The following is a 13411-nucleotide window of genomic DNA, read 5'->3' on the forward strand; positions in this document are numbered from 1 at the left end:
GGAAAAAAAGTCTCATTAGCCATTTTTACTCCAGAGGAGACGTTCCCGTTCAGTTGAATAAGAGCTCGCTGTTACATTTATTTGCACAGCAGTCTTATGATGCACCATTTCATTTTCTTGGCCAATTAAGCGAGTTACGGAGCATGTTGTTGAGTCAGTAGCGGCCTGCTTCTGATGGATCTCAAATCAAAGCAAATTGTTATCAATATCATTGATTGAAATAATACAATAACTTAGTTACTTGAGCTCCAACAAAACCGCTGATTTCAGAGTGAAGGATGCCTGTGTGACATTTTTGACTGTCAATAGCTATCTTCCCACATGCTGGGTTATGAAAGATGCCTTTTGTGGGCATCCGCTGTCTTCAGATGTTTGATGCACATACACATGTTCTGTTGTCCCTACAACCCACCAATGATATTGGGCTGTATTTTTCAGCAGTCAGCATACCTCTCAGTAAGCATTCCAATGGGTTTAATTAGAGCACACTGCGACTGCCTTCCTCCGCCCACTGTGGCTCTCTCTAAACGACATTTCTCAGCTAAATGCTGAAAAAAACAGCAATCTGCTTATTTCCTTTTTGCATGCATGTGCATTGGTTTGACATGTTGCACTCTTAATCATTGATCAAACGGTTCAAATGAAAACAAAATATATAAAATCATTTTAAAAAAAATCCTCTTTTTTTTTCTTGGCTTAGAGAAGAGAAAATCTTGGCACGAGTCTAAAATATCCATCTTTAGGAGAATTATCAGAGGTAGTTTATAAAAGGGGATTTTGTACCATAGTCAAACAGTGTCTCCTCTGCCATCATGAGCACAAAAACAGAGGCCACCCTGTGAATAGACTTTGCAATCCAAGTCTGCTTAGAACAAAAAAATATCAATTGAAAGTTTTCTTCCCTTGCTCTGACTGTCGTGGTTTGTTTTGACTGGTTTGTTTGCACTGTGCTCTGCAGGCTTGTCAGGATTATTACATAATTGTCCCTTTGTGGTTATTTAATCCTTGTGCACACTCCCAATCACATTGCCATTCAAATATGTGAACACTAAAAATGCTATGAAAAATGCTTTCAAATTAGAGCATGAAATAAATCAAATTGCATAATATTTATGCTAATATTCTATATAATATTCAACAAAAATATATCAAATATATTACAGTAATATAATATTAAAGTAACTGGGTTCAAACAAAAAACTGAATTTTGTATAATACCTTTTTAATTCTGAAATGTGCATTATCCAATATTCATTCTTTTAGGGTATCATGTATTTTATTGTTGTTTATAGTTCAGTGTGAATAAATGACTTCTTAATGAGCATGTGTATAAGCTGAATCAATTTAATTATCTGTATGTCATTTAATTGTTAAACCAAATTGCAGAACAGCACTAGTGCTCTGAAAGAATCAGGCAGAAGCATAGATTCATCCTGTGTCTCCTTCCCGTTCAGAAAGATTGGTGTGCCACCCCTTCCTCTCAGACTGCTGGAATGTGTCCATGTCCGCTTAGTTGTTACTGCGGCTTATGTCCAGAGTCCCCTTGCAGTAGATTAATCTTTGAATTTTCCTGTAATTTTCTGAACTGTAACCTGCTTTAGACATCACTCAAGAATGGTTGCTGACATGTTTGAACTCTAAAAATGGTCTTTGGCTTGGTCTTGCAGTATGAGGAAAAGCCTTGGTCTTCATTCCACATATTTGCTCTGAAGATAGGGAATTATTATAATCAAAAGATGTAGGTTGGCAGAATGTTATGATGATGAATGTGACAAATTAGTGGTAATTGGTGATGAAATATTGACCCAGGGAGATGAGGGAGAGAAAAGTAAATGTAAGCCTTCCCTTGTGTTCTCAGGAAGAAAGTATTTCCTGTGGTGTTCCTTTTGTGCTCTTCCAGATAAGATTAATCAGCTTGTCATATGTGTTACCGTCTGATACACTTATGTATCCTTCTGAATGAGCCCGAAACACATCCAACTTATTCAGACAAACCATAATGAGTCGATTTCAAGAGCATACTTTTGCAAGTCCCTCGTCATTGGTTGCTGCAGTTTCAGAGCAGATTGATGATGACCTGTCTTCTTGATTGAGAGTACAGCAGTGAACATATTTGATGAAACATTGATCAATGTTGCTTGTGTTCCCTGCAGATAAGAACTTTGATGACGAAGACTCTGTGGATGGGGGCAGGTCCTCCTCCTCTACCTCTTCTAAGGGCTTCTCCAGCAGCAAGAGAGGGGGCAGCATGGGCTCGATGAGACGACCAAGTTCTGCCTCTGGATCCAGGGCTACAGGTAAGACCACAGCTACTACAGCACAGCCCAGGTTACAACTGAGAACCTGAAGTCAGATCAGAGTAAACACTGTAGACCTCCATAAATACTTCACATAAACATGTTGAACAAGGAGAAATCGAATTGTTCTCAGAAAGATTATCTTTCGAAAAGCTTGTAGTTTACCAGGGTGAGAGGAGAAGAGATATTGAGAAATGACTAGAGATAAATAAGGACTCTGTTGGCTGGCCAAGAGGCAACACTGCAGATTTCTATATTATGTAATAGTCTTTGATGTATTAAACCCAGATTTTCATGTGAATTGGATGGTGGATTTAAATAGAAGGCATATACTGTATGCATTTAAATCCATCATGAAGTCACTTGAAAATCTCAGTTTAAAATATTGTATGTATGTATGTATGTATGTAAAATAAATGCTGTCAATCGATAAAAAAAAATGAATCAATTTTTCTGTAATTAATCGTGATTAACCGCACCTAACATATATTTTAATATTGTAATACTTTCACATCGAATCTCCAAAATAATGTAGAAACAACATAAAGATGGTATTTATTTTTATATTTGTTTAATGTCATCTTTTTACTAGGCACTATGAATGAAGGCCAGGATCTGATTCTGATGTCTCTATTGAATATACATTTTGTCTCTATTTTAGCCATTAATTATAGTCATTCAACATTACAGTATAATTGACAGCTATCAGTTTTAACATTTAATAAGCTTTAAAAAATATAACTTAAAAAAAGAAGTGAAGAAAGTGAAGTGAAGGCCAGGTATGGCAACCCATACTCGGAAATTGTCCTCTGCATTTAACCCATCCAAGTAATAAACCCATGCATTGGGTGTGCATTAATTTTACATCACTGAGATATATTACTTATATATAATGTTGTTTATTTTGAAAGAATTTCTAACTTTTATCCAGCTAGGATGCGTAAAATTGATCAAAAGTGATTGTGTAATTATACAAAATGTTTGTTTCAAATAAATCTGTTATTTTGAACTTTTTATTCATCAAAATATATCACAGCTTCCAGAATGATTCGAATGATTTCTGAAGGATCATGTGACACTGAAGACTGGAATGAATGGCTGCTGAAAATGTAGCTTTGCCATCACGGGAATAAAATACATATAAAATATATTAAAATGGTTATTTTAATTTGTAATAATATTTTGCAGTTTAATATTTGATTGAATTACAATGTTAATGTACAATAGAATTGTGAATGTAGATTAGAATTGCGAAATTTCACCGGTATTGGCATTGAGTCCTAAATATTTTTTTAAATATCATTTTATGATTGCAATCCCTCAGGGAAGGACAGTGTCAGCGCTGGAGGTGTGGACGAAGAGGATTTTATCAAGGGTTTTGAAGATGTACCTGCAGTGCAGGTAATGTATCTTGAATGGACATTATCATGCAATTTATCATGGATTCCTTGAATTTAAATATTCAAAGCAAGACATATATGTTGTTCGTTTTCAGATATATTCCAGTAAGGATTTGGAGGACTCTTTGAATAAGATCCGAGAAATTTTGTCAGATGACAAGCAAGATTGGGAGCACCGCATCACTGCTGTAAGTCGCTGATTAGTATACATTAGTATACATGATTACAATACATGCACTCCAGCTTGAATAACTTGTCTTTGGCGTGACACTGAAGGAACTCTTATATCATGTATTTAGCTGAAGAAAGTGCGGTCACTGGTCCTGGCTGGTGCGACTGAGCATGAGGGTTTCCTTCAACATCTACGTCTTTTAGAAGGTGCCTTCAAGCTTTCAGCTAAAGATCTTCGGTCACAAGTGGTTCGAGAGGCCTGTATCACGTTCGGGTATGAAGCCACTCTTCTCTACCATTTTCTCTTCCAGTCTCTGTAAAAATGTTTTGTTTTTTAAAATATAGCTTTTAAGTCTGATATCCACTACCAATATCGACTTGTTAAGAGTCAGCTAGAAGGTGCCACCTTTAGATGTTCATTGATCAAAGACACACTTCAGCAGCAGGGCCATTTTTCACAAATCAGTCTTAAAGGCACTTAATCTTACTCCGATGCATGTTCTATCTCAAATATCATCGGGCTATAGCATTAAAAAGTGCTGTTTCAAGGGGTAAATTAAGCTGTTGTGCGGGTCTCTGCGATTGAGCATGACTCAATGTCGGTATTTAATTATTCTGGCTCGTAATGTGTTTCTAATGAAGTGGAACTGAGCTGACTGGAGCGTGCAGGACAGCTCTTCTGCTAAAGTGCAGCCACTTGATGGATATCTAAACAAGTTCCATGCCTTAATGTCACACAAATTTGATTCATTTCCATCTAGACCTGAAGTTTACGTATCTTATGTCTTGTTGATTGGTGGTTTTTGCTGTCTCTCAGGCATCTGTCTTCAGTGCTGGGGAATAAATTCGATCACGTGGCTGAAAGCATTATGCCTACGCTGCTCAACTTGGTGCCCAACAGCGCCAAAGTTATGGCCACATCCGGAATGGCAGCCATCCGCATCATCTTACGAGTGAGTTCTGATGATTTTCTTTTTACTTTTTCACATGTATTTATACATTAAGAGCCCATTCTGGGATTAAATGAAAAGAGTGACACAATAATTCTGTTCCAAAACCTAGAGAGCTGCCTTGCTGTCTACTGTTTACATAGGCAGCTACCCTCTAAGGCAGCATCCTAACTAATTTTGAACCTCATAAGAACCTCAATTGAATTGGGATGCTCTAAATGGGCAGCAATTTCACACATAGCGAAGTTACAAAACGAATTACATGACACTGCTCACATTTGGATACTAGCACTTCACATGCTCCTCACTATATTAGCTTTAATGAGCCCTCAGAGGCTTCAGGCTTTTTGTGATTTATACTACCTTTCAAACTTTTGGGGTCAGTAAGATTTTTTTTTAAATTAAATTAAGACTATTTAGCAAGGACAGTCAGGACATTTATAATAAGTGATGATTTTTTATTATAATAAAATTGTACAATATTACAGTTTTTTCTTTTTTAACTGTATTTTTGATTAAATAAATGCAGCCTTGGTTAACATAAGAGACTTCTTATAAAAAAAAACCTTTAAAACAAATATTACGACCCCAAATGTTTGAACAGTAGTGTATTTATTCAATCCTATGTTTTAATTCTGTGTTTAATATTCTAGAACCAAGATTTATAATTGTGCTTTTTGTCTTTCTCAGCATACACACTTCCCACGCCTTATCCCGATCATCACCAGCAATTGCACTTCTAAATCTGTGGCTGTTCGAAGGTAAACTAGACCTCCCTGAGAGATCTGTTTAAATTTTTTAAAAATTTAGAAAGGCATTGTCTTCTAATAGAAATACTTGTTCATTTTCTCCCCATCAGACGGTGTTATGAGTTTTTAGACCTGTTATTGCAAGAATGGCAGACACATACTCTAGAGAGGTGAGTGGAAAATGATTGATGATGTGTTGAGAATTAACATATTAGTTTTTGTCAAGTGCTTTATGCTCAGGATGTATCTCATAGAACTTGGTACATGCATGAATTTCTGTTTATTCCTTCTGCTGCCAAGCAGTCACCCCCCTCCCTTTCCTGTTTTTGTGACATTTAACTGGTGAAAACGTGTTACTTATCAAAGCTCGGCTGAACAGGCAACTGATGATTCTTTTCGCGGGTTGAATTGATGAGCCAGGGATGTGTGGCAACCATGCGTCCCAGCCGTTTCCATGGCAATATAGCCTAGAGCTCTTTTATAAGGAGGTCTGGACTCCCCTTATCCTCTCTTTCCCACTGTTCTGCCTTTAGAGAACTGGGAAAAAAAGGTCTGCCGTCTGGTCCAGAAAGTTTCAAAGGAGACTCAGTGAATTCACCGTTGGTTCTGCAGACTGTAAGAAACTGTATTCATCATGTTTCCTTACTACCCTAGGCATGTGGCGGTTCTCACTGAGACCATCAAGAAGGGGATCCATGATGCTGACTCTGAGGCCAGATCTGTGGCAAGAAAGTAAGTCTGTTTGCCTTTTTCTTTTGTATATTTGCAGTCCTTGGTTAGACGTTGCATGATCAATACTTAATTGAGATATTCATTTATGTGCTTTAATAGTGCATTTGTATCAGTCTAGATCATTTCCATGGTTTTGTTTAAGAGGTTGTCCATTTGTTCTATAGGTGTTATTGGGGATTCCATGGCCATTACAGTCGGGAGGCAGAGCACCTGTTTCAGGCGTTGGAGTCGACCTATCAGAAGGCCCTACAGTCCCATCTGAAGAGTTCTGACAGTATAGTGTCTCTACCGCAGTCCGACCGCTCCTCCTCAAGCTCACAGGAGAGCCTCAAGTAAGACATGCACACATTTCACTTAGAATCCTGAGAAAATCGATCTCAGATTCCACAAAAATATTAAGCAGAAACAACTATTTCTTGAGCACCAAATCAGCATATTAGAATGATTTCTGAAGGATAAACTGACACTGAAGACTGGAGTAATGATTGCTGAAAATTCAGCTTTGCCATCATGGGAATAAATTAAATTTTTAAATATGTTAAAATAAGAGAACAGTATTTTTTTTATTATAATAATATTTAACATTTTTGCTGTGTTTTTGTTTGTTTTATATTTGATTAAATAAATGCAGCGAGCCTAAGAGACTTCTATCAAAAACATTTAGCAAATCTTACTGACCCTAGTCTTTCGAACGGTGGTGAATAACCATACAGTTCAGTGATTGTAGATGATAACATTGTCTATGTAATGTTTGCCAGCTCATGCTATCAAAAACTGTGAGTTATGGCTGTCCCTGTTGAAGTTGGTGAAATATTTGCCAGCTGGCTGATGGATCATGTGCACAGATTGATGATTGTGCTTCCTAGCATGTTGAGTCTTTTCTTAATATGAGGCAGTGATCTCATCTTCAATATTAGACTGCAGCATCTGTTACATTTTCTCCCTGTTGATCAGAGGCAGTGAGATCATCTTGAATTAGCACCAGTGTGATGAGTGACAGCTCTAATAGTCTCAATCTGCTGTCGGTGTTTATACACAAAAGCAGAAACACTGCTGTGTACTGGTCACAAAAATTGTTAAAAAAAAAAGGTGTTACAAGCAAATTAACATTGCAATTTCAATGTGATTTATTATTTGCAGATGGTATATATTTATTTACAGATAGGGTTACTAGATAAACTGAATATTTACACTAAATTCACACTTGCTGACAATATCAAATGAAGTTCACATTCTAATTGTAGATTTAATGCTCTTTTTAATTGGTGTAGGATTTACTTTGAAACAATATTCACTCATAAATAAATAATAAATAATTACAAAGAAACAGCAAGTAACACATTGAATTAAACATGAAATTCTGAAGTAGTAAGACTGAAATAATATATTCTTGTAAACAATACAATCTCAATAAAACAATACTGTTTTATTTACTTTGAAAAATAATTTTTTACAGTGTTGTTGCAGAGTTGACTCGGTTCATACTGTCCAAATTTTGTAAAATGTTTTTGAAAATATGATTATGTAAATAATATTACTCATGAAATGAAAATTATACTTCCACAGTGAAAAAAAAAGTGTGGAAAACCTAATTTTTTTTAACTAGATTTTTACAGTGTTGTATTTGAAAATCTATTGAAAAACTTGAAAAATATTGAGAAATATATAACAATTGTCAGTAGACTGAAAAATATGTATTTGAAATGACTGATTACTGTTTTGTTCACTCTTTTCTAAGTGTTCTGCTGTTGCTAAAAATCTTTCTATCTACCTTCCTGCAGTCGACCGATGTCAGTGAAGAGCGTTATTGGAGGCCCCGTTACAAGAAGTAAGTAAAGCAACACGTTATTTTTTTATTGGTACTTAGTACTATTACTTAGCCATTTTGCCATGTCTGTAACTCTTGTCTGTGTAATGTTTTCTCAGGTAAAGTGATCAGCTCTAGGGTGTCCTCGACCCCTGGTGCCCTCCAGCGTTCCCGCAGCGACGTAGACGTGAACGCAGCCTCCAGTGCCAAATCCCGCATGTCCACCGCAACCTCCCCATCTCCCTTCAGCGCTGCTGCAGCCTTGCCTCCAGGCTCCTACGCCTCCCTGGGTAAGACCTCATCACACTCTATCCATCTTTTCTCCTCTTTCATCCTTAATTAGGAATTTTAATAAAATAGCCATAAAAATCAGTGGCTTTTATGGCTGCAGCGGCCCATTAATAAAACTGATGGGCACCATAGATGCTATTAAGCTGCTCTGTGATGAGGAACAAACGATGGATATTCTAACATTTATTATCCTTTTAAGTTTTTTTTATTAGTTTTTTTAGAAAGTTTAGTCTAGTTTTTTTTCAGGAGGGAGAATAAAATAATTGTATAAAATGCATTGTTCTGACTCTAAATTCTGATAAGTTAAGCGACTTTCAAAAACAATGTGTTTGAAACTACTTAGATATACTTGCTGGAATAACAGTATTGTTATTAATAATAAAATTAATTATTTATTCAACGTGTCTTTTTATAAATACTTTTTTTAATTTATTGAAACATTTTTTTTTTGTCATATTGTTCCATTTTCTAAAATCAATAAGTCGCACATTTTAAACTATAGTGTAAAATCACTATCAAAAGTCTTATGTTGCTTATTACTTAAGTTGTATTTTGGTTTTCTCAGTGTTAGTTTTTCAGCAGAAGACGGAAGAGAATGTTGGAGCTTTATAACGCATCCACCTAACTTTTGATCACTAACTTGTCTGTTACCTTTGTCTGAATAATCTTCTTTCTGTACCGTTTTCTAATCCCATGATTCCTCATAAATGATCAAAGAGATTTTATTTCCTTACCCACAGTCACACTCAGTAGCTCCCGTGTGCTTCCATGCAAGGCCCGTTTCTGAGCAGATCCCTGTCTTCCACGCTTCTATGGGCTTAACTGACTCTAATCTCTGCCTCTTATGCCTCTCCTCTCCTCCACCCTGCACTCCCCTGCTTTTGTTTTTGTGTTTTTGCCCCAAAGACGGTGCACCTGGTAAAATAGATGGTAAGATGTATATGTATACGTGTGTGTGCGTGTGAATGTCTACCCTTTGTGCTGTCCGAGGGATTCGAGCAGTGTTCTTTTGATGATTAACAACTGTACATCTGGCAATCTGACTATTCTAGTGGTCTGCATGACCCGTTTGCATGATATATCCCCTCCTCTCCTATTCATAGTAAATAACAGTAGTTCAGTGAAATGAAAATGGTCACTTATACTTCATATGGTCTGTAATGTGTCATTTGTACCTTGGAAAAAAAGTGCTCAAAAGTGTTGGAACCATGTAAACATATGGTGGTATTGGTCTAGTTTATGGTTACAGAAACAGAATACAAAATGGCTGTTTTGCACAGCTTCATACTGGAACTTTTGTGTCAAAAGAGCAAACCAATTTTTTATTTGATATAATTGAACTCCATAGGTACACTACTGTTTAAAATTTGGGGCTCGTAAAAGTTTTAAAAAATATATATATATATATTTTTTTTTAAAGAGGTCTCTTATGCTCACCAAGGCTACATTTATTTGATTGAAGAATTTTTTTTTGTAAAAATAGTAATATTGTGAAATAGTAATGCAATTTAAATAAACTGTTTTCTATTTGAATATATTTTAAAATGGGATTTATTCTTGTGATTGGAAAGCAGAATTCTCAGCAGCCATTACTCCATTTACTATTATAAATGTCTTTATTGTTGAACAAAAGTATGACTTTATATATATATATATCAACATGTTTGCCAGGTTGTTGTTGAATATAAGAACTTGTTCTTAAGTGATTTTGTCTGGTTAATTAAAATACATATAGACATCAAACTTTTGAACGATAGTGTATGGTTTGATAGATACGTCTGCTCAAAAGCCAATAATGTAATCTGTTGCATTTATTTAAACATCAGTCATCTCAGTACAGCATGTCATGTAATTCCTTTCAGTCAGTATATTTTCATCAGGGAAATCTCTTGTTTGTCTTTAGTATCCCTGTCCTTTTATTGTTGTCGTTAAAACCTTTCAATTTGTCTCTCTTTGTGTCACTCACTCTTAAATCTCTCATGCATTTTGTATCGCTTCATCTCACACTTTTTTTTTTTAACCTCCAGGTCGAGTGCGGACGAGAAGGCAGAGCTCAGGGAGTGCAGTCAACGCCAACAGCACTGTGACAGACAGCCGAGGTCGAAGCAGAGCTAAAGTGGTGTCTCAGTCCCAGCGTAAGTGTCTCTCCTTGATCCCATCCTTCACCGGTTACACCCAACAAAAGATTTAAGCATGGTATGATTTATAAGCTACCATGGTTTTTGCTTTGTTTTACTACTAAAACCTTTACTGTAATATTGTGCATATTGTTGCAATATTAATGTTTGAGAATTTACTGAAATCTACAGCTAAACTGTGTATTTGACAACCCAGACAACCAATTTGCTAAATTCAACTATGCTAGTTCCATGGTTCCCATATCACTTCACAGCGTCTTTCTTTTCACATAATAAAATGATAAAATTTTTATTGGATTGTGGCATTATAATAATGATAATAATTATACCCCCCCTCCAAACCGCCATATTTTTTATTACTGTAAATAAAATTTTGTATTACTGTTTTTTTATTAAATACAATTTATGTACATACATTTATTTAAACATATCCTTTAAATAATTATATATGACAATCATCAGTGAGAACTTCTTTTCTTTTTAAAAAATCATAATGCTCCTAAAAACAGGCTGTCATTTTATTTTTTAGTTTATTTTTCATGGTGAAATGATACCAGGACATGTTTCACCTTCCTAGGTTTACTTGCGTTTGAGCAGCTTTGATACTTGACCATTGGTCTGCCACCACTATCATCTTCCATTTTGACTTTGTTTTTAATGTTTTCACAACCCAGTTTGGCATCCTGAACATGGAGTTTATTCCACAATTATAGTTGAAGCCACTCTTTGGCATTAAATGTGTAGATTTAATTTGCTAGAGCACGAATAAACGCCATCTTGCCTGATGCATGCTGGGTAACCATGCGTCACATCAAGCGTCTATTGTAACTGGCTAATTTTCACCTGTCCGTTGCTTCGCCTCCATACACAAGGATCCAGATCAGCTAACCCCACTAGTGGTAAGCCCCCCCTCCTCAGAATAAAGCTGCTTTAATACCCTCAAGATGAACCCTGCATGAGTCACACGTATACCATCATGTTGCATGTTCTTCTCTAGCTTAATCTTACTTTTATTTCTGTTCAAATAGAGATCCGACATGATATGATAGTTGGGTATTTGTTCTTGCTTTGATGTCTGTCTGTAAATGTTTGCAAGGTGTCTGCCGCTCATAGTATGTCACATTACCATGCCTGTGGAGATTATTGTTTTCCCTACAGCTCGAATAGACCTTGGATCCAAGTTCACCCTGTTTGTCCGTCTCTGTGTTTGTCTGTATCTGAGTAGAGCACTCTTCTTCATATATTTGCATACACATATTTAATTTTTCTTTGAGATGATTTTGTTCACTTAAACGTAAGCTTTTGCTTGTCAAACGGGCCATGTGAGTAAAGGAAAGCTTATAGTCACCATTGAAAAAAAATTTCAGTTTAGTTTTCACACCATTGTTTGGCAAATACTATTTTTCTATAAAGTTGATTTTTGTTTTGTTCTATTTTATGTTATTTCTTTAGTTTACAAGTTTGGGAAGAATTAATCTGATCATGAATGCCTTGAATTTTGATGATCAAAATCAACAGAACATTGAGGGTGAATTTAAACACTAAATGCAATGAAAAAGCAGGTGGATAAAAAAAAAAAAAATTAAAAAAAACTTGTTAATGTACTGCCAGTCAAAAGTTTGGACTCTACCCCTAAGATTTTTAAATGTTTTTTTACAGAAGACTGCATTTATTTGATCAAAAATATAGTTAAAACAGTAATACTGTATTATTAAATATTATTACAATTTAAAACTTTTTTCTATTTGAATATATTTTAAAATGTAATTTATTCCTGTGATGACAAAGCTGAATTTTCAGAAGCCATTACTCCACTCTTCAATGTCAAATGATCCCTCAGTGATCCTTTGAAAATATTTTTTGCAGGATTCTTTGATGAATTATTTAAAAGTTCAAACAGCATTTATTTTAAATGGAAATCTTTTGTAGCTTTTACTGTCACTTGATAAATGTAGTGCTTTCTTGCTAAATAAGTTTCTTTTAATATATATATATATTTCTGACCCCAAACTTTTCTTGCAATCATGGTAACATTAATTCCTTATATAATGGAAAACAACATTATAAACAGCACATACACATTTCCACAGTTTAGTGAAGCTCACTTTGTATATTAAAGAGATGATTCAGTGTCTTATAAAAAAAGGTGCCTTATTTCATTTGACTTTTTTAATAATGTAAATTCAATTGTAATCAGAGGGGAGCCCATTAGCATTTGGTAGATAATCATTCACCATGTTACTTACAACAGCCCTGGTCTCGCTTCCCTTTGCAGCCGGCAGCCGATCCAGCTCTCCAGGGAAGCTCTTGGGACACGCATATGGCAGAATTCCTAGAGCCACTGCCCCAACAACACCCTCAGACAAGTACTCTAGGGTCCCACGAAGCCAAGGGTGCAGCCGTGAAACCAGCCCCAACAGACTGGGCCTAGGTAGGGACAAAGTATTCGTCATCAGCAAATCACATCACGTCACATCATCGGTATATATAAAACAACTTGTTTCTGGAACTCAGGTGGACCTAAACTGGTTCCTTGAGAAATCCCTTAAGAGTATGCTTTACGACGATTTTTTGCTATGCTATTTTGGAAAAGGTAGGACCTTGTGGGTAATTATAGATGGCAGGATTTTTTTACTTTAATTTCCTGAATCATTGTTCACTGCAAATCCCATTTGATTTGACTAGTGCACTAGTTTGGTGTGTGAATGAAGCTCAGCATTCATTTAATTGTCTGATGCAAGTGTTTATGCCAAAACTGACTCAGTGGCTAATCATTGCTGTATTTTGCATGTTATTCATTTACCTGTTGTTAAATGATGACAGGGCTGACTAACGGCTTCCATTCCTCATCAGCTTTTCTGGCTGTGTTTTGAGGT

The 13411-nt window shown here is 35.9% G+C and overlaps 1 protein-coding gene across 30 annotated transcripts in view; it reads left to right on the forward strand.

Moving 5' to 3' along the window:
- clasp1a (cytoplasmic linker associated protein 1a) overlaps positions 1-13411 on the forward strand; it is a 66358-nt gene that overhangs the window by 33616 nt on the left and 19331 nt on the right. For 20 of the 30 annotated variants that reach the window (XM_082176582.1, XM_082176607.1, XM_082176584.1 and 17 more), the window contains 14 exons: positions 2154-2297; positions 3622-3698; positions 3793-3885; positions 3997-4142; positions 4686-4821; positions 5509-5579; positions 5678-5737; positions 6222-6299; positions 6464-6631; positions 8081-8127; positions 8226-8396; positions 9304-9327; positions 10425-10532; positions 12811-12966. In XM_082176582.1, coding sequence (XP_082032708.1) covers positions 2154-2297; positions 3622-3698; positions 3793-3885; positions 3997-4142; positions 4686-4821; positions 5509-5579; positions 5678-5737; positions 6222-6299; positions 6464-6631; positions 8081-8127; positions 8226-8396; positions 9304-9327; positions 10425-10532; positions 12811-12966 — 1479 coding nt within the window. The remainder of the gene's footprint in view (positions 1-2153; positions 2298-3621; positions 3699-3792; positions 3886-3996; positions 4143-4685; positions 4822-5508; positions 5580-5677; positions 5738-6221; positions 6300-6463; positions 6632-8080; positions 8128-8225; positions 8397-9303; positions 9328-10424; positions 10533-12810; positions 12967-13411) is intronic. The other 10 variants (XM_082176593.1, XM_082176611.1, XM_082176585.1 and 7 more) reach the window with 1 other exon arrangement.

The sequence above is a fragment of the Leuciscus leuciscus genome (genome assembly GCF_965113295.1).
Source record: "Leuciscus leuciscus genome assembly, chromosome: 7".
NCBI lineage: Eukaryota > Metazoa > Chordata > Actinopteri > Cypriniformes > Leuciscidae > Leuciscus > Leuciscus leuciscus.